At 41.2% G+C, this 27,909-nt stretch overlaps 2 protein-coding genes across 3 annotated transcripts in view; one reads left to right on the top strand and one right to left on the bottom strand.

Moving 5' to 3' along the window:
• The window catches only part of LOC121438393 (beta,beta-carotene 9',10'-oxygenase), a 42,980-nt gene extending 32,425 nt beyond the window's left edge, over window positions 1–10,555 (bottom strand). The window contains exons 1-5 of the mRNA XM_041638716.1: window positions 10,480–10,555; window positions 6,602–6,807; window positions 4,364–4,442; window positions 3,358–3,469; window positions 3,214–3,265 (exon numbers count right to left, since the gene is read on the bottom strand). Of these exons, the coding sequence (XP_041494650.1) occupies window positions 3,214–3,265; window positions 3,358–3,469; window positions 4,364–4,423 (224 nt within the window). The 5' untranslated portion in view covers window positions 4,424–4,442; window positions 6,602–6,807; window positions 10,480–10,555. The remainder of the gene's footprint in view (window positions 1–3,213; window positions 3,266–3,357; window positions 3,470–4,363; window positions 4,443–6,601; window positions 6,808–10,479) is intronic.
• Window positions 340–27,909, top strand: LOC121438394 (interleukin-18-like). 2 transcript variants are annotated; one of them, XM_041638718.1, is made up of 8 exons: window positions 340–390; window positions 3,377–3,496; window positions 10,619–10,712; window positions 20,957–21,042; window positions 22,147–22,158; window positions 24,012–24,146; window positions 25,171–25,304; window positions 27,296–27,909. In XM_041638718.1, exons 4-8 carry the CDS (start codon window positions 20,961–20,963, stop codon window positions 27,518–27,520), a joined length of 588 nt encoding a protein of 195 aa, XP_041494652.1. In that variant the 5' UTR covers window positions 340–390; window positions 3,377–3,496; window positions 10,619–10,712; window positions 20,957–20,960; the 3' UTR covers window positions 27,521–27,909. The 2 variants fall into 2 exon arrangements, with proteins under 2 accessions (XP_041494652.1, XP_041494653.1); XM_041638719.1 differs by lacking the exons at window positions 340–390; window positions 3,377–3,496; window positions 22,147–22,158 and having other exon boundaries at window positions 10,581–10,712.

Genomic DNA, 27,909 nt, shown 5'->3' on the forward strand with positions numbered 1-27,909 from the left:
TACTGAAAATAAATTCTTGAAATACCAGTTACAAAGAAAGTTACAAAAGAAAAGCCACAGGGTGTGAAACCAGTTCGGAAAATGCAAATACGAAAACCAAACATTTACAGAGAATATAAAGCAGTGGTTTTCAGTTTGGAAAAGTCAGAATAGAGAAAACCCCTTCTGATGAGGCATCCTAGAAAAATCTCTAGACCTAATTCTGCCCTAGTGTGTTGCATTAACTGAGTAAACACAATGACTGTTTCCTTCACAATGAGTAAACCAATCCTGTCAGCCTTCTTTCACTTCTCCCTCTGTGGAGTTGCTGCTTGCATCACACAGAGGGAAAAACTTTAGAAGGCTGCCATAATCTTCAGGACGGAGTCCCAGCAATCTACCTGAAAACTGGTAAGAAGGGGACCAGGAAGGAAGGGATTGGGGGAGTCCCCTACCTGGGAGCTGGTGCACTGCCACAGAAAGAACGCCCCCTGCAGTGGCAGGAAGGCTGCTGAGGAAACGGAGAAAGATTTGAGAAAACTTTTGCTCAGTTCAGGGGCAGCAGGCAGGTCTTAAGATTTCCAAATCCGAAGGCACTGGCCTTATTAAGTAAAAATGAGCCTGGGTTGTCTCTGCCCCTGTGACAAAATGGGACTGGGGAGAGGGAAGACAAGGGGTGGGGCCTCAAAACACTAGTGAACTTAGTTCCATGGCAGGTATCCTAACCAACTATAAATAATCTTTGTTTCGACATCAAAATCAGACCAATTATAATCTCCCTCCTTGGCCATCCCTTTCTGGAATCTGCCCCTACCTGTAGTTAAGTCCATGGAACAGGATTTAGGTGTTCATTACACAATTTCTCTCCTGAATGATTCAGACACAGAATAAAGTCCAAATTTAGACCAGCAGACAGCTCACCCGTCTCCCTTTCGTCCATTTCCTTCCACATTCATTAATCTTATGGAAAGCATTCTCTCACGATAAAGCATAGTCAGGACACCATGAATATATAGAACCACAAATAAATTTGTTACTTTAACAAGAATCTTTGAGAATCTAAGTAGCAAACACTGCTAGGAAGCAAAAATACCAAGATACAGGATTCAGCACCCCATTCCTTCCCTTTCTTATCTCTTATAATTCCATCACTCTGGAGGCAGAGGCAGCTAGATCTCTGAGGGTTCAAGGCCAGACTGGACTACATAGTGAGTACTAGGTCAGCCAGGGCTACATAGATCCTGTCTCAAACAAACAAAAAAGAAACTTGTTAAAATAAAAATTTATTTTAAAGTTTATAGGCAGCAAGGTAAGATTCTGCCTACTTTAAGAATACAAATTCCTTATTGTGCCAGATGCAAATGAACCCAAGTTATAATTGCTTATATTGGAAAATACATATACAGAAGATAAAATTGTGTATATGACTGAAAATGGAGATTTCTTTTTTTAACCCAAATAATGTAGTTATATATTATATAGGCCATTTTGAATAAAATCATAGCTGTATTTTATTTGTATCAAAAGAGGATTTATTTTACAAGAGACCCTTTAGACCAAATTCAACTTTACATTATCTTAGGATTGAAGTGGCCTTGCCAAAGACATGGTTAAGCTGACCTCCTGAGTTCCATATTACTAATCTCCATCTCATCCACCCTACAGCTAAGGCTTATAAATATAATTCATCAGCTTCAAAAACCCATGTGGTTATTAGGTAAAAAGTCACCCAGACAGCCTGACTTGGTGGTACATAACCATAGTGCTGATACTTTAGAGGTTAAGACAGATGTACCATGAATTCACCTGGGTTCCATACAGCATGATGCTTAAAAAATAAAGAAATAGTCAGGTTACAGCAACTTTGAATTTTTATTTTACTACTTTTATCAAATGAAAATGTTTTAAGTCAAATTTTTATTAGTCAAATATAATGGTTAAAAGTAAAATTAAATGGTAATATTAAATAGCAGCAGCACATAGTTATATTTTATTATATGTTGAAAAACTGGACAAAGGACCTTTAATGTTTAAGTTCTTTTACAATACTAACCAAGAAAACTATCTCCAAAATTAGCTGCTAGTTAAACAAATATTGTTAGGCATAATCAAATTAACCGAGTCCTCTTTTACAATTTAAGAAGAGTTAAGCAATTTAGGAGTAAAGGAGAAAAAAAATAACACATATTTTTAATTTACATTTTTATATAATGTGCCAAATATTCAACCCTCAAAAGAAAGATTACAAGCTTTATATTACTGTTCATATTAAAACCCTTTTAAATTTAGAAAGTTACAGTTTACTTCATATATTTTCTTTAACAAGTAGAATACAGCAATAATACAGACCAACTTTCAGTATAAGCACTTTACTTTTGCAGTGTGTTGGTAATCATTGCAAACCTCTGCTTCAGGAACTCTCTTTTTTGGATCAGAAAATTTTCAATAATATTGGCTTCTCTGAAGAGTCTCTCTAGTTCATCAATGTAAGACGCATCTACGGCTGCTCTCTCACTAACAGGAAGAATGGCTTGATGTTAAAATGAGTTATAAAGTCTAGACATGCTATTATGTCATGTCCTTTATTCTTTATCTGTTAGCTATTTCATTTTCATGCTTCAATTAAGTTCATAGAACTTAATTAGTTTACTAATATTCTCCAAGAAAATATTAAATCAGTCCTGCAAATATTTTGACTACTTAAAAAGTCTCCTGACACACCGAAAGTGCATCTTATATACTTTAGTTATAAATTATTAAAATTAAACTATCACTTAGGTATAGTGACTTTCCAGTAGCTTATAAAGCAGCTTGTAACACTTCAAATTCTCAAATCAACATTTAAAGTCAGTCTTGAAATGTATACTAATAGGATATAAATATGTGAAATATTCATCTCTAATAAAACCCCCTTAACATTAATTTCACCAAAAAAAAACCCTACTCTCAAAGAGGTACTTGAATAAAATTTTAAAGATACGATCATCTAGAGACCAAGATACATCCATACTGGTATTAGCACTAAAAATATGACAAACGATGTTTGGACAAATTGGAGATTATTCCCTTAAAATATTCAACTCATCTATCATAAGGAATCAAGACAAAAGTGAAACTTCAAATTTCTAGTTACCAGATAGATTTTTAAGTCATGGAATTAAATTTTTCATTACTGATTTTTCAAGAGAAAAGGATTTCTAACAAAAATACTCAAAAAATACCATAATTACTTGCCTCAAAATCTTTGCATATGTAGACAACATCAGATTAATTTCCTTGCTCATATCTGTTCAAAAAAATGGGTAGGTTGTAAAATCTAATGAAGTTTATGCGCGATCCAGCCAATACACATAAATATAAGCATTATTAATACATCACCACTTAAATCCTTCTCTAGGGCTTCCTCTTTATAAAGGAGTCCAGAACTTTCAGAGAAAGAAGAATCCAATTTTCCAAGCGAGGGTACCTGTGGACTATCTGACACCTGAGGCTAAGAAAAGACAAAAACCAATCAATGGTAAGATCTTTAGACATATATATTCTGTTTATTAAAAAAGCAAAGCAAACTTTTCCAGGGGGGTTGGGGACACAGCTCTTTCTGTGCTAGTTGTTTGCCTAGTATCCTTAAGGCTGTAGGTTCAGTCCCCAGTATTTCAGAATTAGAATTGAAACTCCATGCTTGGAGCTGGGGATTAGTTCAGTGGGAAAGCATTGGACTAGGAAAGCACCGAAAAGTAAAAAAAAAAAAAAAAGCATAAAAAAAGAAAAATAAAATAAAAAGCAGACATGCTAGAGATTCCATACCGGTTATTTAAATTTTTATCATCAAGGAAACCTTTAGACACAATAAACACCTTGCTTAAAATACTAAATTTTGCTAGGTTTGGAGATTTTGAAAATAGCTTTTAACTCTTAATGAAAAACAGTCCTGTATCTTGCACCAGTGGATATTTTTATAATAACAAGATAACTGTAATTTAGACAACAGATAAATGGTTGCAAAATTTTGCAATATAGAGACTGGTGAGATGGCTCAGCAGTGAAAGAAAGCACCAGCCACTAAAATCTGATGGTCTAAGTACAATCACCAGATGGGCCTATGGCATATAAGAATTTTACTCATCTTAGCAAATAATTTTTCATGTAAAACCCCATGTACCAAAAGACATGGACTCACCTTGGTTACTTTTGGTTACCAAGTAGATTTTTATAGATCTGTTCTTAGTGGAAAAACTAGGTAGAGTCAACATAGCTCCTGCTAGGACAATCCTACCTCTGAGACTACGAGAACACTAAATTCTATTTACCAATAGCACTTTCTTGAAGAAGATGAAACCAGAAATAAGTAAAATACATTAAAAGGTTCCAGGAGCATAAAACTTACCTCCAATTCTCTTGACCTCTTGCAGTTTCTAGAATCAGGTTTTACGAGGTGGTTTGCCATTATACTCTGGAGGCGCAAACTGTAAAGTTTAGAGATTTGTCAAATTTAGGCACAAAGTCCACACTACAGTTTTCTTCACCTGGGTTCTTTTCCCACCTCCACCATCATTATTTCTACTCTCCTGATCTGCCACTTAAATTTAATTTCTCCCCTCTCTATTTCATCCTGTCTCTCAAAACTTTTCCATTCAAGCTGGGCGGAGGTGGCGCACGCCTTTAATCCCAGCACTCGGGAGGCAGAGGCAGGCGGATCTCTGTGAGTTCGAGACCAGCCTGGTCTACAGAGTTAGTTCCAGGACAGGCTCCAAAAAGCCACAGAGAAACCCTGTCTCGAAAAACCAAACAAAAAAAAAAAAACTTTTCCATTCAACACCTTCTGGGTCAGTAAACTCAAGTTTTATCACAGTATCCAATGGCCTCCATCATCGGAGACCAATTTATTATCCACACCATTTTCAACTACTCGTCTGTAAAGGAGCTCAACTAAACTCACTGGCAATTCTATCTTGTTTTAGCACTAGAAGATTTATGATTCTTCTGTCTCTATAAAATGTTAATGTTAAAATTAGAGGTTAGATGCTCTTGGGGCCCTTTTCCTCCTACTGAGTTGCCTCATGCAGCCTTGATAACGAGGGTTTGTGTATACTCTTGTTGTAGCTTGTTATGCCATGTTCGGTTGTGATCCCTGAGAGGCCTGCTCTTTTCTGAAGGGAAATGGAGGAGTGGATCTAGGAAGAGGGGAGGTGGGGGGAAGAGGCTTGGAGTAGAGGGAGGGGAAACTGAGGTAGGAATGTAATATATGATAAGAATAATTTTTTTATAAAAGCATGTTAGAGCTCCCCTTTCTTCCTTCTTGAAAGGACAGAAAGAGATGGTTGATGACATGTAAACAAATAAAACTGAGCTAGTCCAGAAATAAGATCTCTTCATTCTTCTAGTCTGAGATTGTTTTCATTGCCCTGCCCTTACCATAACACGGCATCAAATTGCTTTCCCATAAATTCTGAAGCCATTTTCCTGAGAATCTGAACTCTTCAGACTTAAATTTGAAAAGACACTGGAACTTAGAAGGATGGTTTCCACTGTATTTTAGGGTTGAAGAACTATTTACATTCAAATTATCTGTTTGTTTCTCTTTTATTTGTTGGTGTTTCGAGATAGGGTTTCCCTGTGCAGCCCTGACTGTCTGGAACTCTCTCCGTAGACCAGGCTGGCCTCAAACTCTCTCTGCCGCCAGTGTGTGGCCTTCGCCACACACCCAGCTCTATCTGTTTCTTGTAAGTATCATGAGTTATTTAACTACAGAGAATCTGAGTGTTTATATGTAATATACATATGATGGAAACAAGAGCAAAAGGCAGATTATAAAGGCACTTCTAACTTCAGCACAGTCCTTCCAAGTGCCTACCATTACTTTCAGGGTACTAAGCTGAAGCGCTAACAACCTAACATGCAGGAAATGCACGCATGGATGGATTGACATTCCTAAAGAACCGGAAAGTTATCTCAGAGACGCCCACACAAGGAAAAAGTCTTCTTCCCCTTTTAGTATTCCCTTCTCTGCTTCTTCTTTTCTCAAACGAACAGAACGTATACATAAATAAATAATAAAAGCACAATAAAACTTCTATAATTAGGTAATTCTGTGTTTGTAAACGTGATTCCTGACACAACCTAAGCCTCCTGACTAGCCAAAGTCTGGGTTAACAGGCAGGTCCTCACCCTAAGAAAACATCAGAGACTTGTGGCTGTGCCATCCACGGCATCACCTTGTGCGGCTGTTTGCTGTTTGTCTGGGTTTTCCTTCTGCAGACTGTGGTTGGTTTGGTTTCGGATTTTCCAGGACTGAGACTCACCACATAAACCAGGCTAACCTAGAATTCCCTGGGTAGCCGAGGACCGACTCAAAGTCGCAGCAATCCTCCTGCCCCCTTGCTCCGAGTGCTGGGATTATAGGTGTGTGCTACCCCTGCCGCCACGGCCTTCTTTGGCGATCTCTTCACTGTGCTGCCGTCTCCTCACGCCATTTCCCGCCTCCTTCCCTGGCCTCCCTCACACCTTCCGGTTTGCTCTGCCGCCCCACACACGCCAGACCCCGGGCCCACAGAGGCCGCGCCCATCCCCACCCGCTGCTTTCCTTTCCACTCCATTTCCCCCCATCACGGGCGCACGCGCTCACCCTCTTGTCCCACTCGCAATCGGAGATTCGGCCACAACCTTCCGCCTCAGAACAGCGAAGGCTTCGTGTTCCTCTGCGCAGGCGCCCCAGTGCACAGCTCCCGGCAGGCAGCGCGGCGGGTCACATGGAGGCCTCGCCTCTGTTTATTTCCCGCCTTTTTTCTCTAGCCTTGGAACCTTCGAGAAACAGAAAGCTCGCTTCCCACACTGTGGAGAGGGAAAAGTTAACTTCAAAACTGGTCTCCAGGTAGAAGAGCGGCATTGCCAGGGGCAGCCGGGCTTGTGCCAGAGCCAGGAATCTCCTGCTCCTCTCAGGAAAGGGCATGTTCGCTCAACATAGGGTGTGCTGGCAAGAGGAGACCCAACCGGTTCCTCTAGCCCGCGGTCTCCATCAGTGTCCCTCTGCCTTCGGCACCAAACTCTCCAGATCATACCCGGAAAGAAAATAACTTAATGGACATGTCAGTAAGTGTAGCTGACCCATGTAGCGTTCAAAAATAACTCAGTAATTCGCATGGTTCACACACTCGTGGCTTAACTTTCTTGGGTCTTCTGAATACCAACTTTGACCTGTAGTTTCACAGACAGACTTCCTAAATTCTTTCCGGTTAGTTAACCTGGTGCAGAAACAGTATATTGCCTCATAAAACAAAGGTCAATGACATGCCTCCATGAACCCTGAGCACATAATTTTACATTTTAGAAGGCTGTTATTTAACATGTAGTATTTTGGGTTTTTTTTTTCCTTTTGTTAATTTAAGAGTTAGCATCAAGGCTGGGAAGTGGCTAGCGATAAAGAGCATTTGCCTAACTAGAGTGTTACTTCCCTGATATGGGGGGGGGGGGCTTGAAAGTGTGTTATCTGTGTTGAAATTTTTACTATCTGTAGTATGTAATACACTTTTTATATAGTTGAATATGTTCATTTTACAGTGCTTTCCTGTCCTTGGGTTCATTCTCCAGCACTCATAAATCAGTGCTTCCAGCACTGGGAAGGTAGAAGCTAGAGGGTAGGAAATTTAAGGTCATCCTTGGCTACTTTTGAGGCTAGCCTGGGACAAATGAGACTAGGGGTATCTGCCAGCCTGATCTCCAGAGTGAGTTCCAGAACAGCTGGGTCTACACAGTGCAACCCTGTCTCAAAAACAAACAAACAAACAAACAAACCAGACTCTGACCTTTCTAAATTTTTTTATAAACATGAAATAAAAATGTAAGGATTTAATTTTTTTAAGCATTCCCAACAAATATAATATTCTCTACTCAGTATTTATTTGGTTTTGTTTATTTGTTTGTTTTTGAGACAGTCATGCTTTCTAGTCCAGGCTAGACTGGAATTTATAATCCTCCTGCTTCATTCTTAACTAGTCTATCTTATTAGCATTAGCACTGTTATTTTTAAAGGTCCATTAAAACAAAAAGTCTGGCTGATATTGGTCTATTTCCTCTCCCAACTTCACCCTGTATTATATCTAAACAAATAATTATCCATTTGGGTCTTAAAATATATTTCAAAGGAAAAAAAAGATTCTATCCTAATGCATAAATGTTTTCATAGGATTAAAAGAATACCATACTATACTATTTTCTTGTTTTAATGTTACCCTCATTGCATGGGTAATGAGAAGATGTGGAGGGTTCTGGTTAGCCAGTGCCTTAGACTCTTCCAAAGATTGCTGACAAGTCTATAAAATACACAGGACACAGAAACATATAGCTTACTCTATACCATAGGAAATGGAACCTTGTATCCAAGCCCCAAAACTTGGAAATGTACAAACCATTTTTTCTACATCTTTAGAGCAGGAGGGAGCCCACTGGCACTCACTCTGCTTCTGGTCACGTTTGGGTGCATGTGTGGAGATGATTGAACCCAGGACCATGTTCTTGCTAGCCGAATCCTCTACAGTTGAGCTAACCCCACTAGCCACTGTGAACCTACTTCATGTGTGGAGATTGAACCCAGGACCATGTTCTTGCTAGCCGAATCCTCTACAGTTGAGCTAACCCCACTAGCCACTGTGACCCTACTTCATGCAGTCTTTTGTGTCACTTGGAGGATGAAAACTTGCCTTTTTAAAGTCAGTCACATTTGTATTTGTATTCTTACCACATTCTTTTTTAAAATGTTAGTTTTTCTTCTGGTAACGCATCACCCCAAGTCCCTCCAAACACTTCACCACAAACTTCCTCTGTAATCGTGGCTATGGGCATGATGTTTGCATGACTTTAGGAAATCAAACTCTACCCTGTTTGTTTTCCTTTTTTAAGAAATTAAAAACTACCTGCTTACACAGCATTTTGTTTCCTAACTTTAGAAGCCCTCTTACAGTTTCTGTACTGGAAAAAAAAAAAAGTCACTTTCTCATTCTATTGCTAACAAAGCAACAGTTTAGCTTGTGGCCAAGTAAAAAGTCCCTAAGAGATGCTGCTGTTATTTCAAGGCTATATTCACACTCTTTTCTTTAGAAGTAACATTTTAGAAGACTATGTTAATGAGTTGGTTAGAAAGCTGTATCAATGAGTTAAAGATAAACCTTAAAAAATAATCTCCCTAAGTCATATTTCAAATATTTTGAGTCAGAAATTTGCCACCATTCTCAGAATAGATGGTTTTGGTTTGTGTTTATGTTGGGGGAAGAGAGCCTGCAGGTAACAACATGCCACAGGATATATGTGACAGTCAGAGGACAAGCTTCTGATGTCAGTCCTGGGGTGTCTAGCTAGCCCTGGAGCCTCTGGGGATTCTCCTGTCTCTATTTCTCATTTCCTGTGGTCTCACTGGGATTAGACACCAGTGCTACAGGGTCCAGCTTTTAGTCTATTTTTACTCAAGTTTTTTATTAAAAAAAATTCAAATGGGAGGGGACAACTCAACCATTAAAGTTCTAGTCACACAAGCATGAGGACCTGAAGTCAATTCCCAACTAACTCACATTTAAAAAGATAATGCCTGACATAGAGCCAGTGAGATGGCTCAGCAAGGAAAAGCACTTACTGCCTAAAGGCCCAAGTTCAATCCCTGGGGCCTACATGCTGGAAGGAGAGAACTCACTCCTGCAAGTTGTCCTCTGACCTCTACATATGTATCATGGCATACGAACACACACACACATACACAGAGAGAGAGAAAAAAAGCCTTTTAAACAGCCTATTAGCATGATGCACACACTTGTAACCCCAGCACTGGGGTGGTGGAGGCAGTCAGGTCCCTGGGTCTCACTAGCACATCAACTTAGCTAGTCAAATCATGTGAACCGCAGGTCCTAGTGAGAGTCAAAAACCATTATAAGACAGTTCTAAGGAACAACACCGGAGGTTAGCTTCTGCCTCTACGTGAATGTACAACTCCCACACACCCACACACGCGTGCATACACAGGAAAGATTCTAATGATATAGATTTGGTATTTGATGTGATAGTGGAAAGGCTTTATTTCCAGGCCACTGAGAAGTAAATCTGAACAGCCCCAGTAAGTGTCCTGTGACACCACATTGACCTTGGAAGGAAAAATCCTGAATACGGTCTTAAAAGAGGAAAGAAAGAAAATACTATACAAAAAAATATTTTTCCCCAAAAAAATATATTTTAGATGTATTTTAGGTGTAATGACTATATTATAGAAATGACTCCAGTGTGTTAGCCAAAAGCATTTCATGTTGAAGTGCAACAAGATCAGAACAGAAGGCCCAATGTGAGAAAAGATGCTCTACCCAAGCAGGTTCATTTCCTTACGTTGCTTTCCTAACCTGAAAGAGGCATGGGCCTGGGAAGGGCCAGACCCCAGCTTTCACAGAAGAGATGATACACCAAATACTGACATTTACATTAAAGGAAATGCCTGTGTTCTCTAAGATTTTGTTGTAAGTTTTCTCATACCTTGGAGAGAGTGTGTGGTGTGAGGCTGAGGCGTGCCAGGGGCAGTCTCCTCCCTTTGCTGCCTCCTTCCTCATTCCTCATGCCTCGGTCCTCACCCAGACTGAAAGCTCTCTGTACCTCCATGTCCTCTGTATTCCAGCTGCTGACAGGGCTGCCGCCTTCCACAGCTCCAGTGTTAGGAAGAAGAAAGAGCTTCCGAGTCACTTCCTCTCGGAGGGAACTATTTGGCTGAGGTAAGACAAGTCTCTATTTATTTGGAAACAATGGCATGAGGATTAGAGGCAAATAAGCCAAAATGCTCCAGAGAAATATGTCTCCTCTATCACCAAGAGGGGAAGTCAGGAGCCATACAAGGAACAGAAGCTGAGAACAGGAGTATCACTTCAGGGCACAGATTCTGTTTCATCTTTTGAAAATTATTAGGGACCCTGGAGAGCTTTTCTTTCTCTTGACTATGTTTCATATTACTGTAAAGTACTGCGCTAGAAAAATATTTAAATCTGAAAAAATTTTAAAGTAGTCACCTAGTGGTTTATTGTAAAGTACACCACATGTTTTCTTAAATAAATATTCTTTGAGAGTCTCTATCCGAACACTCTACGGCTTTTTGTATATTTACAGATCTCTTTATGGTTTGACTGAATGGACGAAAGTAAGAATCTTCTTGCTTTGTTTTTAGACTGTTGTGATGGTAAGGTGCACAGACTTCTTCACCTCTGATACTCTCTCATCCACTTGTGAGAGTATAGTATGAGATCTAAAAGGCAGTGGCATCATAGGATGACTAGAAACAGTTTCGGCTACCCTATGAAAGCAAAAGAGACCTCATGCAAGGCTGATACTCGATAAGATCTGCAGCAGAAGACTTGGGCAGGTCTGTACTTGGACAATATAGCATTCTTCAGGTAGACATTATTCCACAAGGGAAGGGATGAATAAAATTATCTCTATTTTGAGGTCACATAACAAAACCAATCAAGAATGTCTTTAATCTCTTTACTTTTTGCCTATTTCCGGCTGACCAAATAATTTTATGACACGCTCCTGCAGAGTACCTTACCTCTTACCTGCAGTGTGACAAGAGCCTCGGAACAGAGAGAGGGGCTGTTAACCAGGGTGTGACTCTTCCATAGGACTCTCAAAACTCTTCATATTCTTCTGTTTGCTGCAGAAGAGAACTGTTCCACCAGCCACCCCATCCCCACCACACCATTGTTCCCCAACACACAACTACTCTTCCCCTTCTCTCTCTGTTCAAATATGGAGCATTCTTCAAAATTAACATCGACTCTCCTTTCACACACACTCATTCCAAGTATGTCAGTTTCATCTGACCTTTTTTGTCAATATTTAACAGTTGATTAAATATACCTGTCATTAATGATCTAATTTCCTGTTGTGTTCTGCCCCTATTGCTTCCACATCCCACACACACATTTGTAAGATGGCACAATTGTCAAGGGCTAACTGACTTATTGAACTGAAATGTCACCTGGCCAGTGAGGTGACTCAACAAGTAAAAGAGCTGCCTCAAAGCCTGCTGACCTGAGATGGATTCATGGAATCCATACAAAGAGGGAAGGAGAGAATCAACTCCACACAGTTGCCCCTGACCTCCACGCATATCCCATCATACACTCATACACACAAACTAAATACAGGTGTTTTGGTTTGGGTTTTGTTTGTTTTGTTTTGAGACAGGGCCTCATCTTGTAGCACTGACTGTCCTTACACTCACTATGTAAACAAGGGTAGACTCAAACTAACAAAGATTCACTTGCCTCTGTCTCCCAAGTTCTGGGATTAAAGGTGTGCACTGCCTACACCTGGCTACAATAAAGATGGGTTTTTTTTTTTTTTAAAGAATTGAAATGTTGAGTGTTGATCTTGCTGCTGCCAAGAAAACTTCCCATCTGATTGTAATGAGAATTTGTTGGTTTTGCTGTTTTCTTTGATCAGTGTGTTTATTTTCTCTATGGTATCTTCAGTGTCTGACATTCTTTCTTCTATCTCTTGTAATCTGTTGTTAGTACTTGTCTCTGTAGTTCCTGTTCGTTTACCCAGATTTTCCATCTCCATCCTTCCCTCGGTTTGTGTTTTCTTCATTGCTTCCATTTCATTCTTCATGTCTTGAACCGCTTCCCTAACCTGTTTGATTGCTTTTTCTTGTTTCTCTTGGTTTTCTTGCGTGTCTTTGAGCGATTTATTCATTTCCTCTACCTTTTTGTTTGTAATCTCTAATTGTTTATGGCAGTTTTTCACCTCCTGTTTAAGGTCCTCTATTATTTTCATATAGTTCACTTTTGAGTCGATTTCTTCTATTTCTTCAGGAGTAGGGTGTACAATTCTTCTTATTTCGGGATCCCTGGTTTCTGGTGGTGTCATGATGCCTTTCAGGTTGTTGGAGGAATTCTTGTATTGGCACCTTCCCATCTCTTCCTTCAAATGGAGCCAGGAGAGGCCTGGTCTCTTGGTTCAGTCTTTGCTGTGATTGACTCTCTGGGTATATCTCTTCAGTGTAGAAGCAGGAAACGTTCCCGTCCTGATGGGATTCCTCAGCAACTAAACGGGGCCGCCGGTAGCCCCATGATCCAGGGCCAACAGGATGAATGGAGCAAGTGGGGGGGCGGGGTGGTATCCAGGAGCGCGCAGGAAGCCTGGCGCCGGAGCTGAAGGTGCCCGGGCTCCCTTACAGGGGACCCTGAGGCCTGCCCGGTAGGCTGGCACTCACCGCTCTGGGTGGGTCGCCTTAGTTTAGGAGCTTAAGACTGTAGTTGAGCACTGGTCCTAGCATACAGCAGGGCAGGGTTGGGGAGGGGTGCTGGGGGTGCTGGGTCGTGCGAAAGAAAGACAGCCCTGCAGAATGAGCTGGGGGAGGGGGTTTGTGCTCTCTTCCGGGACAGTCCGCCCCTGATTAGCACACACTCACCCGTCCTGATGGGATTCCTCAGCCCTGATTGTAGAGATTTAATCTCCTAGCAGGGTCCTCTGTTCAGCCCATACCTATTCACAGAACTAGAGTTCCACAGAGAGGGCAAATGGGATTATAAGTGCTTTTCAAGTTCACAGCATTTTACTTTTAATACAATACTATGTTTTTAAACTCCTAGTAATTTAAAAATTCTGACTGAATGATATTCTATAGCTGTGTATTGCCTTCCAATGGTTCTCAACCTTCCTAATGCTTTGATCCTTTAATATTTATAGTTCCTCATGTTGTGGTAACTCCTAACCATAAAATTATTTTCATTGCTACTTCATAACTGTAATTTTCTACTGTTATGAATCATAATGTAAATATCTGTGTTTTCTGATAGTCTTAAGTGACCCCTGTGGAAGGGTTGAGACCCACGGGTTGAGAGTCACTACCGGAGGAAGTGGCTACTAGGACATTTGCCCTATATATATGGCTCTTTTGTGGCAGCTTTAACTATAGTCTAGAATTGCAGAATGCTGGGGCTGGAAAAGACCTTAAAACTTGACCTCCAGCTTCCTAGTTTTCCAAATGAAGAAACTGAGTTCCACCGCCCCCCAAATTAAGTAACTTGCCCCAGGCAAAATTGGAACTCATGTGACCTAGCTTTCATCATGATATCCTGCCATTCACTCTCTGTGGTCTAGTTTTCAAAGGTCTATACAACTTTTTTGATTTGAAGAGCCAGTTCTTGCTATATTCTCTTGGGAGGGTCTTTATGAGAATATTAGATGCAGGCTTCAGAGATGACAAGGTTGGAAAAGTATTCCAGGACCTGTGTTCATTCTCCAGAATGCAAGGTTAAAACACAAAAAAAAACCTGGAGCGGTGCAGTGAGCTCCTAGCCCCAGTGCTAAGGTGACAGAAGCAGGTGCATCCATATGGAGCTTGCTGACCATCCAGTCCAGCCAGTAGCTAAATTCCAAGAGATTGAGAGGTCCTGTCTCAAAAAAGGGGGAGGGTGTAGCCATTATATTGACTCAGAGGATAAGGGTGCCTGCCACCAGTCCTGGCCCAGAAATGACTTCTGCAAGTTGTCCTCTGACCTTAGGCATGTGGACACACAAACACAAAAATAAATATGGTTTCCTTACTTTTTAAAATGATGGATCGTACTTAGGGACTAACACCCACTGTCCTCTGGTCTCGCACACACACACACATGCATGTGCATGCATGAACATTTACACACACATACATAAGCAAGAGACTATTAGGTAAAATGTTCAAGGCATTCTTATCCACTGAGAACTGTAGTTCATAGATTAGAATTGAGAAAGCAAAGAAACATGAGTCAGAAAGAATCAGAGAAAAAATGGGGAGAAGTTGTGAGGAGGAGATCATGATGTATCGAGAGCTAATGGAGGGTGAACAAAGCAATGAAAACTTCAAAGTAAATACATAAAACAAAATAAATTAGAAAAAAGGAGAGTGAGACAGTCTTACATTTGGATTCATCTGGTTTCAGGCTTCTCTTGTTTTCTTGCTTTCACTGAGTTTTAGAGGAAAGTTCCAAGGTCTGCCCCCCAAAATAGAATGTATTGGCTCCACTACGACCAAGTAACTTTCTAAAAACTCAGTTTTAACCTGTCTTTCTCCTACCCAAGCCAAAACTGAACTAATATAATAGGAAAATAATGGTGTGACTTTATAAGTAATTGAAAATAATATGAATATTTTAAAATGAAATACTTGATCTAGCTAGAAGGTGGTGGTACGTGCCTTTAATCCCAGCACTCAGGAAGCAGTGCCAGGTAGATCCCTGTGAGTTCGAGGCTAGAATGGTCTACAGAGAGAATTCCAGGACAGCCAGGGCTACACATGGTCTATATTGGCGTAATTTCAGAGCTGCTATGCCAAGGGGATTGGAAACTGTTTGCACTATTGCCAAGTGGAAGAACACCTTACCCTGGTAGGATTATCTACCTCCACTACTGTGGCATAAATTAAGCTATTCCTTCCATATTTCTGAAGCTCTCCCACTGAGCCCTAGTTCCAACCTTCCCCCTTCCTTTTTTTTTTTTTTTTCATATTTGGGGACAGGAGCTAAGTTTCCTAAGATAACCTTGAACTCACTCAGAATTACCCAAAGAAGGCCTCCTGTCTCAACCACCATTGTAACTCGGGCCACAGGTCTATGCCAGCAGACTGGATTATAATGCTATTATTAAATTATTATTTTATTTCAATGTGTGCATGAGACAGGTGTGTGGAAGTCAGAGGAAAACTTTTGTGGAGTCAGTTTTTCTCCATCTTTCTGTGGGTTGTGGGAATAGAACTCGGGTCTCCAGATATGGGTGGGCAGTGCCCAGAACCTTTTCACCAGCCATATAATGCTATTTTTCATCATAATTATTTTCTCTTCTTTTTGCCTTTTTGAGACAGGGTCTCACAAAACCCAGGCTAGACTCTACTTCACTGTATAGCTGAAGATGATAATCTTGAACCTTCTACCTCCACCTACCAAATGTGATTACTGGTGTATTTCAACACACCCAGGTTTAAATATGTTCAGATCTGATAACAATGTTATCAAGGTATGAAGGGGCATTGTTACTGTTTGTGATATGGACAATCTCTAAGTATATAAGTACAAGTAAGATGCGAGAATACAGTATTAAGTGGACCAAAGTACCACCATGATAAGGTGTGAGGACAAAGCACCTTACAAAGCCTTCTTAATAATGCTGAGAAGGTGAATGGAAAGGAAGCATGCATCCAAGTTGACAGGTGTTAGCACGTGCACGCCAAAAATGCTGCCTCCGCATTGTTACATTTATTACCAAGGACAAAATAATTGTGGATGTGAGCTCTTCAGAAACTCGTTCTTTCTGAAAACTGTGACTACACTACACTTTGTATGGTAAAATGATGAAATCTCAAGCAAGCCTTGGTGGGGACCCTCCCTGCTTCCTGGCCCTTGACAAGGATGCTCCTCTGTCCTTACTGAACTAACATCACTGGGAAAACTTTTCCAACACCGCCACGAGGAGTCCTTGCAACTCCAGCTCCTACAGCACCCACCATACCTTGCCTCCCCCACTGGTGTCTGAGTCACTGGACGCTGGGAGCTAAGTTTCAGTCAGCTTCTAGCCCCGCAGTTGACTCATACTAGGTGCTTAGTGAGTAAATGGTAAACAAGTTCAGGAACTATGGGAAAGAGTGTTTTGTTTGTTTTGAGGTTGTTATTGTAGTTTTTGAAGGGCTTAGCCTTGTGCATGCCAGCAAAGCTCTCAAACACTGAGCCACTTCCCTGTTTTTTTGAGACAGGGTCCCACTAGGTAGCCCAGGGAGGCCCCTCACTAATACATGATCTTTGGCTTTGGCTTTTCGATATTGGGAGCACAGACATGTACCATCAGACCCATTTAGGAGTGGTAAATCAATAAATTATTGATTTATTTTATGTATGTGGATGTTTTGCATGCTTGTACGACTACTGCATGTGGGGGCCAGGAGAGGACATCAGATCCCTTGGAACTAGAGTTATAGGTGGTTGTGAGACATCATGTGGATGCTGAGAATGGACCTGGGTCCTCTTAAAGAGCAGTCAGTGCTCTTAACCACTAGGCTGCCTCTCCAGCAATAGTAGTAGTATTTTTAGAGTAGCTGAGTCCTTCTCTAAGGTCACTCATTCAATGAATAATTAAACACGCACTATAGTAAATAATAGTAATTTAAAAATCCAATTTTTGACCATAGTGTTTGCTGTATTCCAGGCAAATTATTTTAAAAAAAAATATGGGCAGAGCAGATATGGTATATGCCTTTATTCCCAGCACTCAGGAAGCAGAGGCAGGTGGATCTCTGTGAGTGTGAGACTAGCTTGGTCTACAGAGCAAGTTCCAGTACAGCCAGGGCTACATAGAAAAACCCTGTCTCAAGAAAAAAGGAAGGAAGGAAGGAAGGAAGGAAGGAAGGAAGGAAGGAAGACATGTACATTATATAGTATTAGAGAAAATGACATAAAGCTATTAATTCAGTAATGACAAATCAAAATAGAGACCCACCGTTTACTTCTCTGATCCCCTTCCTTCTTCAATCATATCCCTGCTACTTTTTGTAGTTTTTAAATATAGATTCTGCTTCAGAGAGAAATATGGTATGCTTGTCATTCTGAGTCTGGCTTATTTCATTTAAGATGGTGACTCCTGGTTCCAACCATTTTCCACTAAGTAATGGAATTCATCCTTCTGTATGGCTGAATAATGCTTCATTGTGTAAATATGCATCTTTACCTATTCATCTGCTGGTGGACACCAACTGAGTCTATAACTTGGCCCTGGGAACAGTGCCATGAGTAACACAGATATATATGCTGGTATCCCCACTGTGTGTGGCTTTGATTTATTTGGGTATATACCCAGAAGTGATACACCAGGATAATATGAAAAATCTACTTGTTGTTTTTGAGACCTCCATTGTGATTTCCATAGAGATTAAACTAAGCTACATTCCTGCCAGGAACATAGAAGGTTCCTTTTTCTCTGCATCCTTGTCAGCTTTGTTAGAAATTCTTTTTTGTTTTGTTTTTGTTCTTGTGTTTTCTTGATGATAAGAATTCCGAGTGGGGTAATTTTGTAAGATTGATTTTTTATAGTTTTAAATCATGTGTGTGCTTGTGCAACTGTGGAGGGTGTGCCTGTGAGTATTTGCTCCCACGGAGGCCAGAGACATCAGGTCACCTGGAGCTGGTGATTATAGGCAATTGTGAGCCACCTGATGTAGGTGCTGGGAACTAAACTCAGATTCTCTGCAAGAACAGTACATGCTCTCGGGCACTGAGCCATCTCTCCAGCAGCTCAATGCACTTTTAATTCGTGTTTCTCGGGCAGCTAAAGCTGTGAACCTCCTTTTCATGTATTTTTCAGCCATTTGTAGTTCACTGAAAAGTGCACATTCAGTTCCTTTACCCATTTATTGATTAGAATATGAACCAAGCATGATAACTATTTACCTTTGGATATAAGGAACTGAAGCTAGGTCGAATAGGTAAACATCTACCCTGTAACAAATACTTTAGGTTGGTTTCATTAAAATTAAGTTTTTCAACTGAGTTTTAATTTCCACTCATTGTAAGTACCTGCTCTCAGATTATATTAAAATTTAGTGAGTTCTTAAGAGCAAAGATTTATAAACACCCCTTGAATGCTACTGTCATTTTCTATAGCTATAACACAATGCCTAAAACTAGATGATTTATATGAAGGGGTGGGGGACAGCAGGGGATAGGGAGGGAGACAGAAAGAAAGACACAAAGAGACTTAAAAGTAATAAATACAAATGATCTGTAATCATTTGTAATTAAAACTCCAGGGGATCAAAGACTCAAACGCACGCACGCACGAACACACACACACACACACACACACACACACAGGAGACAGAGAGAGACAGTTAAAATAAATCTTCTTTAAAGTGGCCTCTCTTGAGAAAAGCACTAATCCATTCCTTCCTGTGGGCTCCTCCACAAGGCCCCACCTCCAGCACTGACACATAGACACCAACTCTCATCACGATTCTTGGTGCCTACAAACCATAAAAACAATTAACACTTGTGACTCAGACACAGTCCTGGGAGCTCCGTTCATTAACTTCCTCACCACACAGGACACCAGCTGCTCCCTAGAACCTGCTGTGGTGTAGGGGAAGTTCCAAGTCTTCCCCTGAAGGTCCCATATTTGCGTCTGCTGAAATAAGACTGCAGTCCACAGATTATCGGGAGCAAAGGCTACAAGAGACAATTAACACGTGCAAGCACCTGAGCTACCTGAAACATTATAACTTTCCGAAGCCAGGGGCGAAGTTGGGATTCCTTCTTCAGAGAGGAAGTAGAAGGCTTGCAGGTGATTTTAAAGCAGGATGAAATACTGTTGGGGGAGCCTGACCACAGAGTCAGATACAGACAAGGAGGCCACACCTGGGATCCCAACACTCCCGCAGCTGACGCAGGAGAACTATGATTTCTACAGGACCCCATCTCTATAGGGGAAAACAGAGAAGTAAATGATTGAAGGTAATTGTGTTCCTCTTTAGTGGACCCACCTTCAGGAGACAGAACTTCAGAGAAGTCTCTTTGCTACTACAGGAGAGGAAGGTGTCAAGAGAACCTTCCAGTAACCACAGGAAGGACCAGAGAGACCTGAGGAGGCTGCTTTCATCAAGTTCGTCATCAACACATTAAAGTACATGCAGGAAACTCATTAAATTAGATAGTTATTAAAAGCCAAGGAGGTGGTTTTTGAGGCAGGGTCTTAGGTAGCATCTTACTACATAGCCTCAAACTCCAGACCATTCTTGTAAAAAATGTACTGTTTTTTGTGCTCCTAATTAATACATAAAGCAACAAGATCTACTAAAGAAACTTCAAAGTAATAAAGCTTAAACCATCTCAAGACTCCTGGGACCTACAGTGGCTGCTAATAAGTGAGCATTTCAACTAGTAGCAGGGTCAAGGCACTGTGGTTTGTTCCTTCATAACCCCAGGATGAGGGCTACATTTCAGCTTAGAAATAAATGAGAATAAATATGTCTTGTTTTTCTCCCCAAAGTCACAGATTTCTCATACTTAAAACTCCATGGCAAACCCTTATTCCGTGACAAAATTCTGGAAGGACATATACATAGAATATAGAGTCAGGTGAGGGAAAGGGGGAAAGCAAATACACGGGGATTGTTGCAGAAACACCATATTTATGTAATACTCATGCACGAACACAGACAAACCAGACTTCAGGTCAAAAGCTGCTGCTGCCTTTGGAGGAAACCCACCAAATGTCAGAACCTCTCAGCCTTCTCCCACCCTGCCCCAAACACCAGGTGGAAATGCCACCTCTGTCTCCTCCTCTTCTTTACCACTGTAGCAGTGAGGTCACGAACATTCAGCATCTCATCTACAGGAGGCCACTGGCTTTTCAGTTCAGATAGAACTGGTCCCCAGTATTTCTAGCATCCCCAGTGAACACAAAACTAATCATTCACTAGGGAGCCATATTTTCACTAGGGATTCATAGCACTCCTAGCCAGTATTCGCTAGGAGTAACCCTTTAAAATATTATGAAACAGCATTCTCCTGGTTCCAAATAGCTAAGGGTTTGTAAAGAACATAAACGTGCGTGCTACAGACTCCTGCTTCACATGTATTAAACATCACAGTTTTCATCAGCATACTGAATGATAAATGACTTTCAAATGCGAAGGTTTAGAAGGCAGTATTAAGGAGCTGGAGAAATGGCTCAACCATTAAAAGCACTGGCTACTCTTCCAGAGGACTGGGGTTCAGTTTCCAGCACCCACATGGTGCCTCACAACCATCTGTAACTCCAGTTGGAGGGGATCCAATGCTCTCTTCTGGCCTCCATGAGAACTGCATGCCTGTGGTGCACAGACATACGTGCAAACAAAAATAAATCTAAAAAAAAAAAAAAGGTAAGAGGTCTGTTCATTTTATGTGTACGAAGAGCAATCTCTGCCTCTTCATGGGTTACTCTTTGCTTTCCTTAGAATAATGTTGGCTGCCACACTGGAAGAAGGCTCATGCATCAACTTCAGGGAAATGGCATTTATTGACAACACACTTTACTTTATACGTAAGTCTAAACCAATAAGATAAATGTGGGGCTCGGGTACAGGTTTTCAACTAGAAATGAAATTAAGAAGTGAGTTTGAATTCCTGTTTGTCATCAAATTCTACCAAAATGTTAATGACCGCCCCCCCCCACACACACACACACTCCGCTTTAAAAATAACACAAAACAAAACAGATTTCCAAGATTCAGTGCCCTGCCCCACGTCCTGGGTTGACACTCCAGATGTTTGTCACCAAAATGGTGTCTGGTGCCCTCATGAAAATGTACCATTGAGGAAACACTACTTCCCAAAAGAAATGCAATTTATGAGATTCTAGGCCTAGAGTTCTGTCTACCCCATTCATGTTAATAGATTTGACCAAAAAAAAATAATTCTTTTAAATAAGATTCCTTGGGCGACTTGACTTCACTGAAAGTTCAGCTTTCTTTGGAAGCTTCATGGAAAATCCTTAGATGTCTTGCATTTAAACAATAAACATAAAAGGAAAGTTTGCCACTTTATTAAAAAATACTTTAGCTATGTACTGAAATTACAAATCCTGGATTTAAATTGTTAATTATTGCTATTTTATGTGTGTACTTGTTTCTCCTGCATGTATGTCTGTGCAATATGTGCAGGCAGTGTCCTTGGAGGCCAAAAAAGGGTGTGGATCCCCTGGAACTGGAGTTACAGAAGGTTGTGAGCTGGAAATTGAACCGTGGTCCTTTGGAAGAGCAGACAGTGTTTTAAGAACTGAGTCATCTCTCTAGCCCTAGATTTAAGTTTAAACCTAACATACTTGTGTACACACAACCCCTAATAAGCTTAATTTTATGGGCTCCTGCATACTTGTCATGTGATATTCCTAATGGAGGTCAACAGAGCCCATCACCATTATATAGAGGTGAGGAAGTGAGGAGTGGGGGCAGGTGAAAATCTGTGAGTTTACAAAGTGAGTTGAAAGGCAGACAGAGATTTTTAGTAAGACCTTGGAGAGAGAGAGAGGGAGAGAGAGAGAGAGAGAGAGAGAGAGAGAAATAGAGTTCCAAATGTGAGGGGGAGGGGACATGATGAGCTGAACTATATAATTTAACATATTATGTTTCTCTATTCCTCCCTTTAGCTGAAGATGATGGTAAAGTATAAATTTATTTTTCTCTCTTTGCAAATTAGAAGATGCTTGAGACACGTCTATTGTCTGCTGGGAGAAACTGTCCATAGAGATGTCCAAGGGGTAGTTAATACTTACAGTTGCATTATATTCAGATAATTCTATGGGAGAGCATATTAAAACTTGAATTTCTTGGCTAATTGACTTAGGTTGTTTCTGTCTTACTTCTGCTGATTATAGCACCCTTGCATGGTGCTTGGACATTTCTGTTGTCTGGCTTGATTTGACACTGGTTGCTATTATGTAGCCTACACTAACCGAGAAGTCACTATATCACCTGGACTGGCCTCAAACTGTGACCCTCCTGCCTTCACCTCCCGAGTGTAGGGTCACGAGTGTGCAGCAGCACACCCAGCAGCATTCTTGTACAACAGCATTGGCACATGTGTCTCACTGTTTCTTCAGAATAAACTCTAGGGAGCAGAACTGCAGGTTGGCAAATCAAAGCCTCAATGGTCCCTCCATTGAGTTTATTATGTACTAGCAAGAGATAATTTCCTAGCCTGGTGTGGTGGAATACACCTTTAATCCCATCATTTTGGGAAGCAGAGATAGGCATATCCCTAAGTTTGAGGCCATCCTGATCTACAGAGCAGATGCCAGGACAGGTAAGTCTATACAGAGAAACAATGTATTGAAAAATAAATAAATAAATAAGAGAGAGAGAGAGAGAGAGAGAGAGAGAGAGAGAGAGGAGAGAGAGATTTCTTTAGGCCACCAGCTCACAAAAAATAAAATAACCTGGAGACATTGTTAATTATGTAGGCTCGGCCTTAACTTGGGTTTGTCCCTAAATAGTTCTTAATACTGAAGTGAACCCACTTCTGTTCCTCTATGTATTGCCACGTGACTCATGGCTTTTTATCTCCTCTCCTGCATGTTTGTTCCCTCTGCCTCCAGCTCGCGACTTCACCTTTCTTCCTCCCAGAGCACTCTGACCAAAAGCCTGCCTTATACCTCTTGCCTAGCCATTGGGTGTTTAGCATTTTATTAAATGAATCACAGTGGCACCACTTCACACAGTGTAAAGAAAAAGAAATATTCCAAAACAAGAGAGAGAGAGAGAGAATTCGCTATCAGGGAAAATAGAGATGGTGGGGTAAAGATCCTGAGAGCAAGAAGACTTGAAACTGCAGCTGGGAGAGACGGAGCTCAACCGGAAGCAAGGACTGGCAATTGACAGCCTGTGGTGGCATAGCTCTCATATTTGCATAAGTAGGTTGAGGATTTGGGGTTTTGGTAAATTGATTGTTGTTTTGGTTTGGCTTTTGGTATTTCAATGCAGAGTTTCTCTGTGTAGCCCTGGCTGTCCTGGCACTAGCTCTGTCGAGCAGGCACAAACTCATTGAGATCTGCCTACCTCTGTCTCCCCAGTGCTGGGATTAAGTGTGGGCACCACCGCCTCGCATTTGATTAAGGATTTAAGGTACTAACATTATAGTAGTGCTATAATGGAGCACGACTAGGTGCAGTTATAAAGGGAAGGGCAGGCAGAAGATCAGCTAGGGAAGAGGTCCCAGAGGAAGGAGACTGCAGGGTTTGTGATGTCTAAGAACATGGACAGCAGGAAGGAAAGTGTAAGAACACAAAGGAGACTGGCCAGGAAGTAAAATACTCGAACCTTTGGAGGGAGAGTAGTTCCGAGTGCAATCAGGAAACCCGGTGTGCTCTTAGGAGCACAGTGACGCTCAACAGGGGAACTTGCTCATTGCTGCTTCTAGAGCAGAGGGTTGTGCTGACTCCGCAAACAGAATTACTAGGTGTGTCTGTGGATCTAATAAAACAACTTACCATTAATGATTCAATGTGTGTTATAGGAAACCTGGAATCAGACAACTTTAGCAGGCTTCAGTCTACAACCACAGTAATACGAAATATGAATGACCAAGTTCTCTTTGTTGACAAAAGAAATCCACCTGTGTTTGAGGACATGCCTGATGCTGACCAAAGTGGTACTTTTCTCTGCCTATTTAAAAACATGACGACCACCCGCTTCTCCCCACTCCATTTACTGCCCACATTTTCAAATGTCAGGTCCTGTCCTTAGATGGAAATTCATAGTAGTAAACGTAATTCCACTTTAGAGAGCACCCATTTTTAAATGGAGCGGGGGGGGGGGGGGGGGGTAGATGCAATAAAGACACTGGTAGAGGTGACCCCCTCTGGGTCTATGGGAGCATCACCAGTTCCCCTATATCAATTGTATTCTCCATAGAAGAACCTTCTCAAATTGGATCATTCATCCCCACTGGTTATAGTTGAGCATACTGCAGACACCATCAAAATTCAAATGAAAAGTAAAACACAAGCATTTCAAATGAATATCTCTTCCACCAGAGCATGAGAGTGTCTCAAGACTTAAGTTCCAAATATCCCAGTTTGGGGCCTAGTTGAATGTATATTCTTGAAAACAAAAAAAGAGACCTATCCTAAGTTTTTTTTTTCTTAACAAATGCTTTTAATTCTCTATTAGATATTTAACAATTAAACATAGTCTTTAGACTCAGAATAACATTCTGTTTTGGAATTGGCTTTATTTTTTATTTGAAACAGGATCTCATTATGTACCCCTGGAATTCACTTTGTAGACCAGGATGACCTAAAAACTCACAGAGATCCTCCTGTCTCTGCCTCCAGAGTGCTGGGATTATAAGTGTCTACATCCACACCTGGCAGGGTTTGTGATATCTTTAACACACTCAAGAGAAATATCAGAAATCAAGAAAAATGTCAAACTATCTTTAACATACTCAGAATACTTTACCACACTCATGTTGCACACCTACGGTTTATACACCCTGTAAGTGTGATTTAAGGGGAGTGTGGCCAGCTGGGCTTCAGGTCTGTTGGCCGTCAGGCCAAACCTTCACTGCATGGTTGTGACTGACCTATTCTTTGGTTAAATTTCTATAGATGCCAGTTTGGGGGAGGGGAAGTATTCCAATTAATGGTCTCATTTATTAATATTTATTTCAGCTAATGGACCCCAGACCAGACTGATAATATATATGTATAAAGATTCTGAGGGAGGAGGCATGGCTGTGACCCTCTCTGTGAAGCATGAAAGAATGTCTACTCTCTCCTGTAAGGACAAAGGCATTGCCTTTAAGGTAAGATTCAGTTTCACTTTGATTTTAGTTATATTAATGGACAAATTATAAACGTCAGATATCCTCAGGCCAATTGTCTAGAGCCCAAAGAGCAGACACAACCACTGAAGTGGGTGAGTATGGGGAGCTGTCCACCCTTCAGTCTAGTGTGCTGATACTCGGTGGTCTCATTTTGTCTCTGAGTCTGTCTGAGAGGAAGAGACGGCTGAATGTATTCAAACTGGGTGTCTTGTATCCCAGGCTGACCTCAAACTCAGTATATAGTTGAGGGTGACCTGGAACTTTTAACTTTCCATTTATATTCCCAGATGCTAGGATTACAGGTGTATGTCCTGTGCCAGGTCTCATGCTCAGGAGCTTCCACTAATGCAGACGTTATCCATCGTTGCTATAGACTAGCTTCTGGTCAGACTCAACTTCATTTCCCTGTCATATGGCTAGAGTTTGTGGCCAAGGATCACTTCTTATTTAGATCTGAAGCCTCGCCTTGGTCCTAGATCATCTCCTGAAGCTTAAAGTCTCTGTCTAAGTGGTGGTTTACCAGGCATAGCTTAGAAGCCGATGCTAATAAGAGAGCACCTCATTCTACCATCAGTCATGGCCAATACTAGGTTGATAAATATCCAAGAACTATGGCTGTCAATTTAACTAGTTCCATTGAAAGGACACCTTCCGAATCTTCTATGCATATTAAGAAGATAGAATCATTTTTAATTCTAGAGGTTTCTTGGTCAGTCCATAGGATCATGGGGATCTTTGCTTCCATGTGGTCAAATTTAATTCCAAACTATCACTTCTATGAAAACGTAGAAGAACCTTGGGCAGTTCTCATATTTTCTAATACATCCTAAAAGGAAAACAAGATGTGAGAATAGATAAAACCAGGCACTCCTAGAAGTCAACAGCCCCGGTGAGAGAGACTAGTTTCTAGTCAGCTAATCCTGACTAAGACCCTGGTGTCTGGACAAAACATACAGGAATCAGTGCTTGTACTAAACTCAGGACAGAAGGGAGAGACTACTGTGCACTGTCAAGCTTGGCAGGAAAGCAGAGTCAGGGGCCACAGTCTGAGTCTGTGCAGCTGGGCCATTGGGGAACCCAAGACTCAGCTGGAGAACAGCTGCTGGTCTAATCACACTACAGTGTAGTATCAGGATCACAGAAAGAAGGAGCTGAGATTCGGACACCTCCCGCACCTCTCATGATGATTCAGAAACTAGAGCTACTGAGCCAAAGTGGGGAGTCTGTCAATGTGTTAGCTAAGAACAACTAAAGAAGACAAGAACTGAAACCAGCCCGATGAGATGGTCATCTCTGCTAGAACTTCTCTTCATTGTTAGCATACCTGGACTCCCTTGGTGGAAGAGAACAGAAGGAAGGTCTGGGCATAGGGGAACCAGAAGGCCTGTGTGTTGATGAGGGTGCCAGGTGGAAAAGGTCAGAACGGACAGGAAAATAGGAAGTTAGGAATTAAAGAGAAGCAGTCAGTACTTCTACCTTCAGAGAGTTTTTTCTTAACTCCTGAAAAACATAAAGCTGCTTCAGGTCTGTTTAATAATACACTTCTAAATAAAGTGCACTTTAAAACTGTTAAAGGCATTTTTAAAAAATTTCATTTTCTGTATGCACAACTGTGTGTACGTGTGTTTCTTTGGAGGTCAGAATGGGAAGCCGGATCCCCTGGTGCTGGACTTTGGGTATTTGTGAGCTTCCCCATGAGGGTGTAAGCGCCAAATACCAGACTCTGAAAGACCAGAGCAGGAAGCCATCGCTCTGGGCTCAGTTCTCTTATCCTTACAAAGAGTGTAATGTTGGATGGTGCACATCCCTTTCTGCTCAACACTTGAGAGTCAGAGGCAGGCAGACCTTTGTAAGTTTGAAGCTACCCAGATCTAAATGAGTTCTTGGACAACCAGGACTGTTAGACCGAAAAACCCTGTCTCAAAAAACAAACTATAACAAATATTATGTAATGTGCGTTTTCTCCACAGGAAATGGATCCACCTGAATATATCGACGGTACTAAAAGTGATCTCATATTCTTTCTGAGAAGTGTTCCAGGACACAATAAGATGCAGTTTGAATCTTCACTATACAAAAGACACTTTCTAGCTTGCGAGAAGGAAGGTGAATTTTACAAGCTCATACTGAAGGAAAAGAGTGAAAATGGGGATAAATCTGTAATGTTCACTGTTACTAGCTTACCTCAGAGTTAGGTATTAAGCACTTTTGTGTACCAGAAAGATGACTAGATTACATGAGCCTTATGATAATCCATTCTGTGTTGCCATAGCAAAATACCCCAGGCTGCATAATTTATAAAGCAAACAGGTTCATTTGTCTCACGTGTCTAGTCCAATTCCTACGTCCCGGTGAATGGCCCTGGCTGCATTACAGCATACAAGATAAAAGGAAAGGAATCAGCTGCATGTGAATTAGCACATGGGTGAGCCTCACTTCATAGCAACTCATTCTTGACAGAGGCTTCGGCCCTTCCCAATGCTGGAACCCTCAGGAGCTGTTCACCTCCCACCTCTTTAATATATCACCACCTCAACATGGTTGTACTGGCGATCAAGTTTCCAGCAAATCTATTCACGTGACA

The sequence above is a fragment of the Microtus oregoni genome, unplaced genomic scaffold (assembly GCF_018167655.1).
Source record: "Microtus oregoni isolate MIOR12 unplaced genomic scaffold, Mior012 000055F_ref0000237, whole genome shotgun sequence".
NCBI lineage: Eukaryota > Metazoa > Chordata > Mammalia > Rodentia > Cricetidae > Microtus > Microtus oregoni.

Excerpts from the sequence above, each read along its gene's own strand:
- LOC121438394 (XM_041638718.1), top strand. The coding sequence starts at position 20,961 with ATGTTGGCTGCCACACTGGAAGAAGGCTCATGCATCAACTTCAGGGAA. Across the intron at positions 24,147-25,170 it reads GCCTGATGCTGACCAAAGTG|CTAATGGACCCCAGACCAGA; the intron begins GTACTTTTCTCT and ends TATTTATTTCAG. Across the intron at positions 25,305-27,295 it reads ACAAAGGCATTGCCTTTAAG|GAAATGGATCCACCTGAATA; the intron begins GTAAGATTCAGT and ends TTTTCTCCACAG.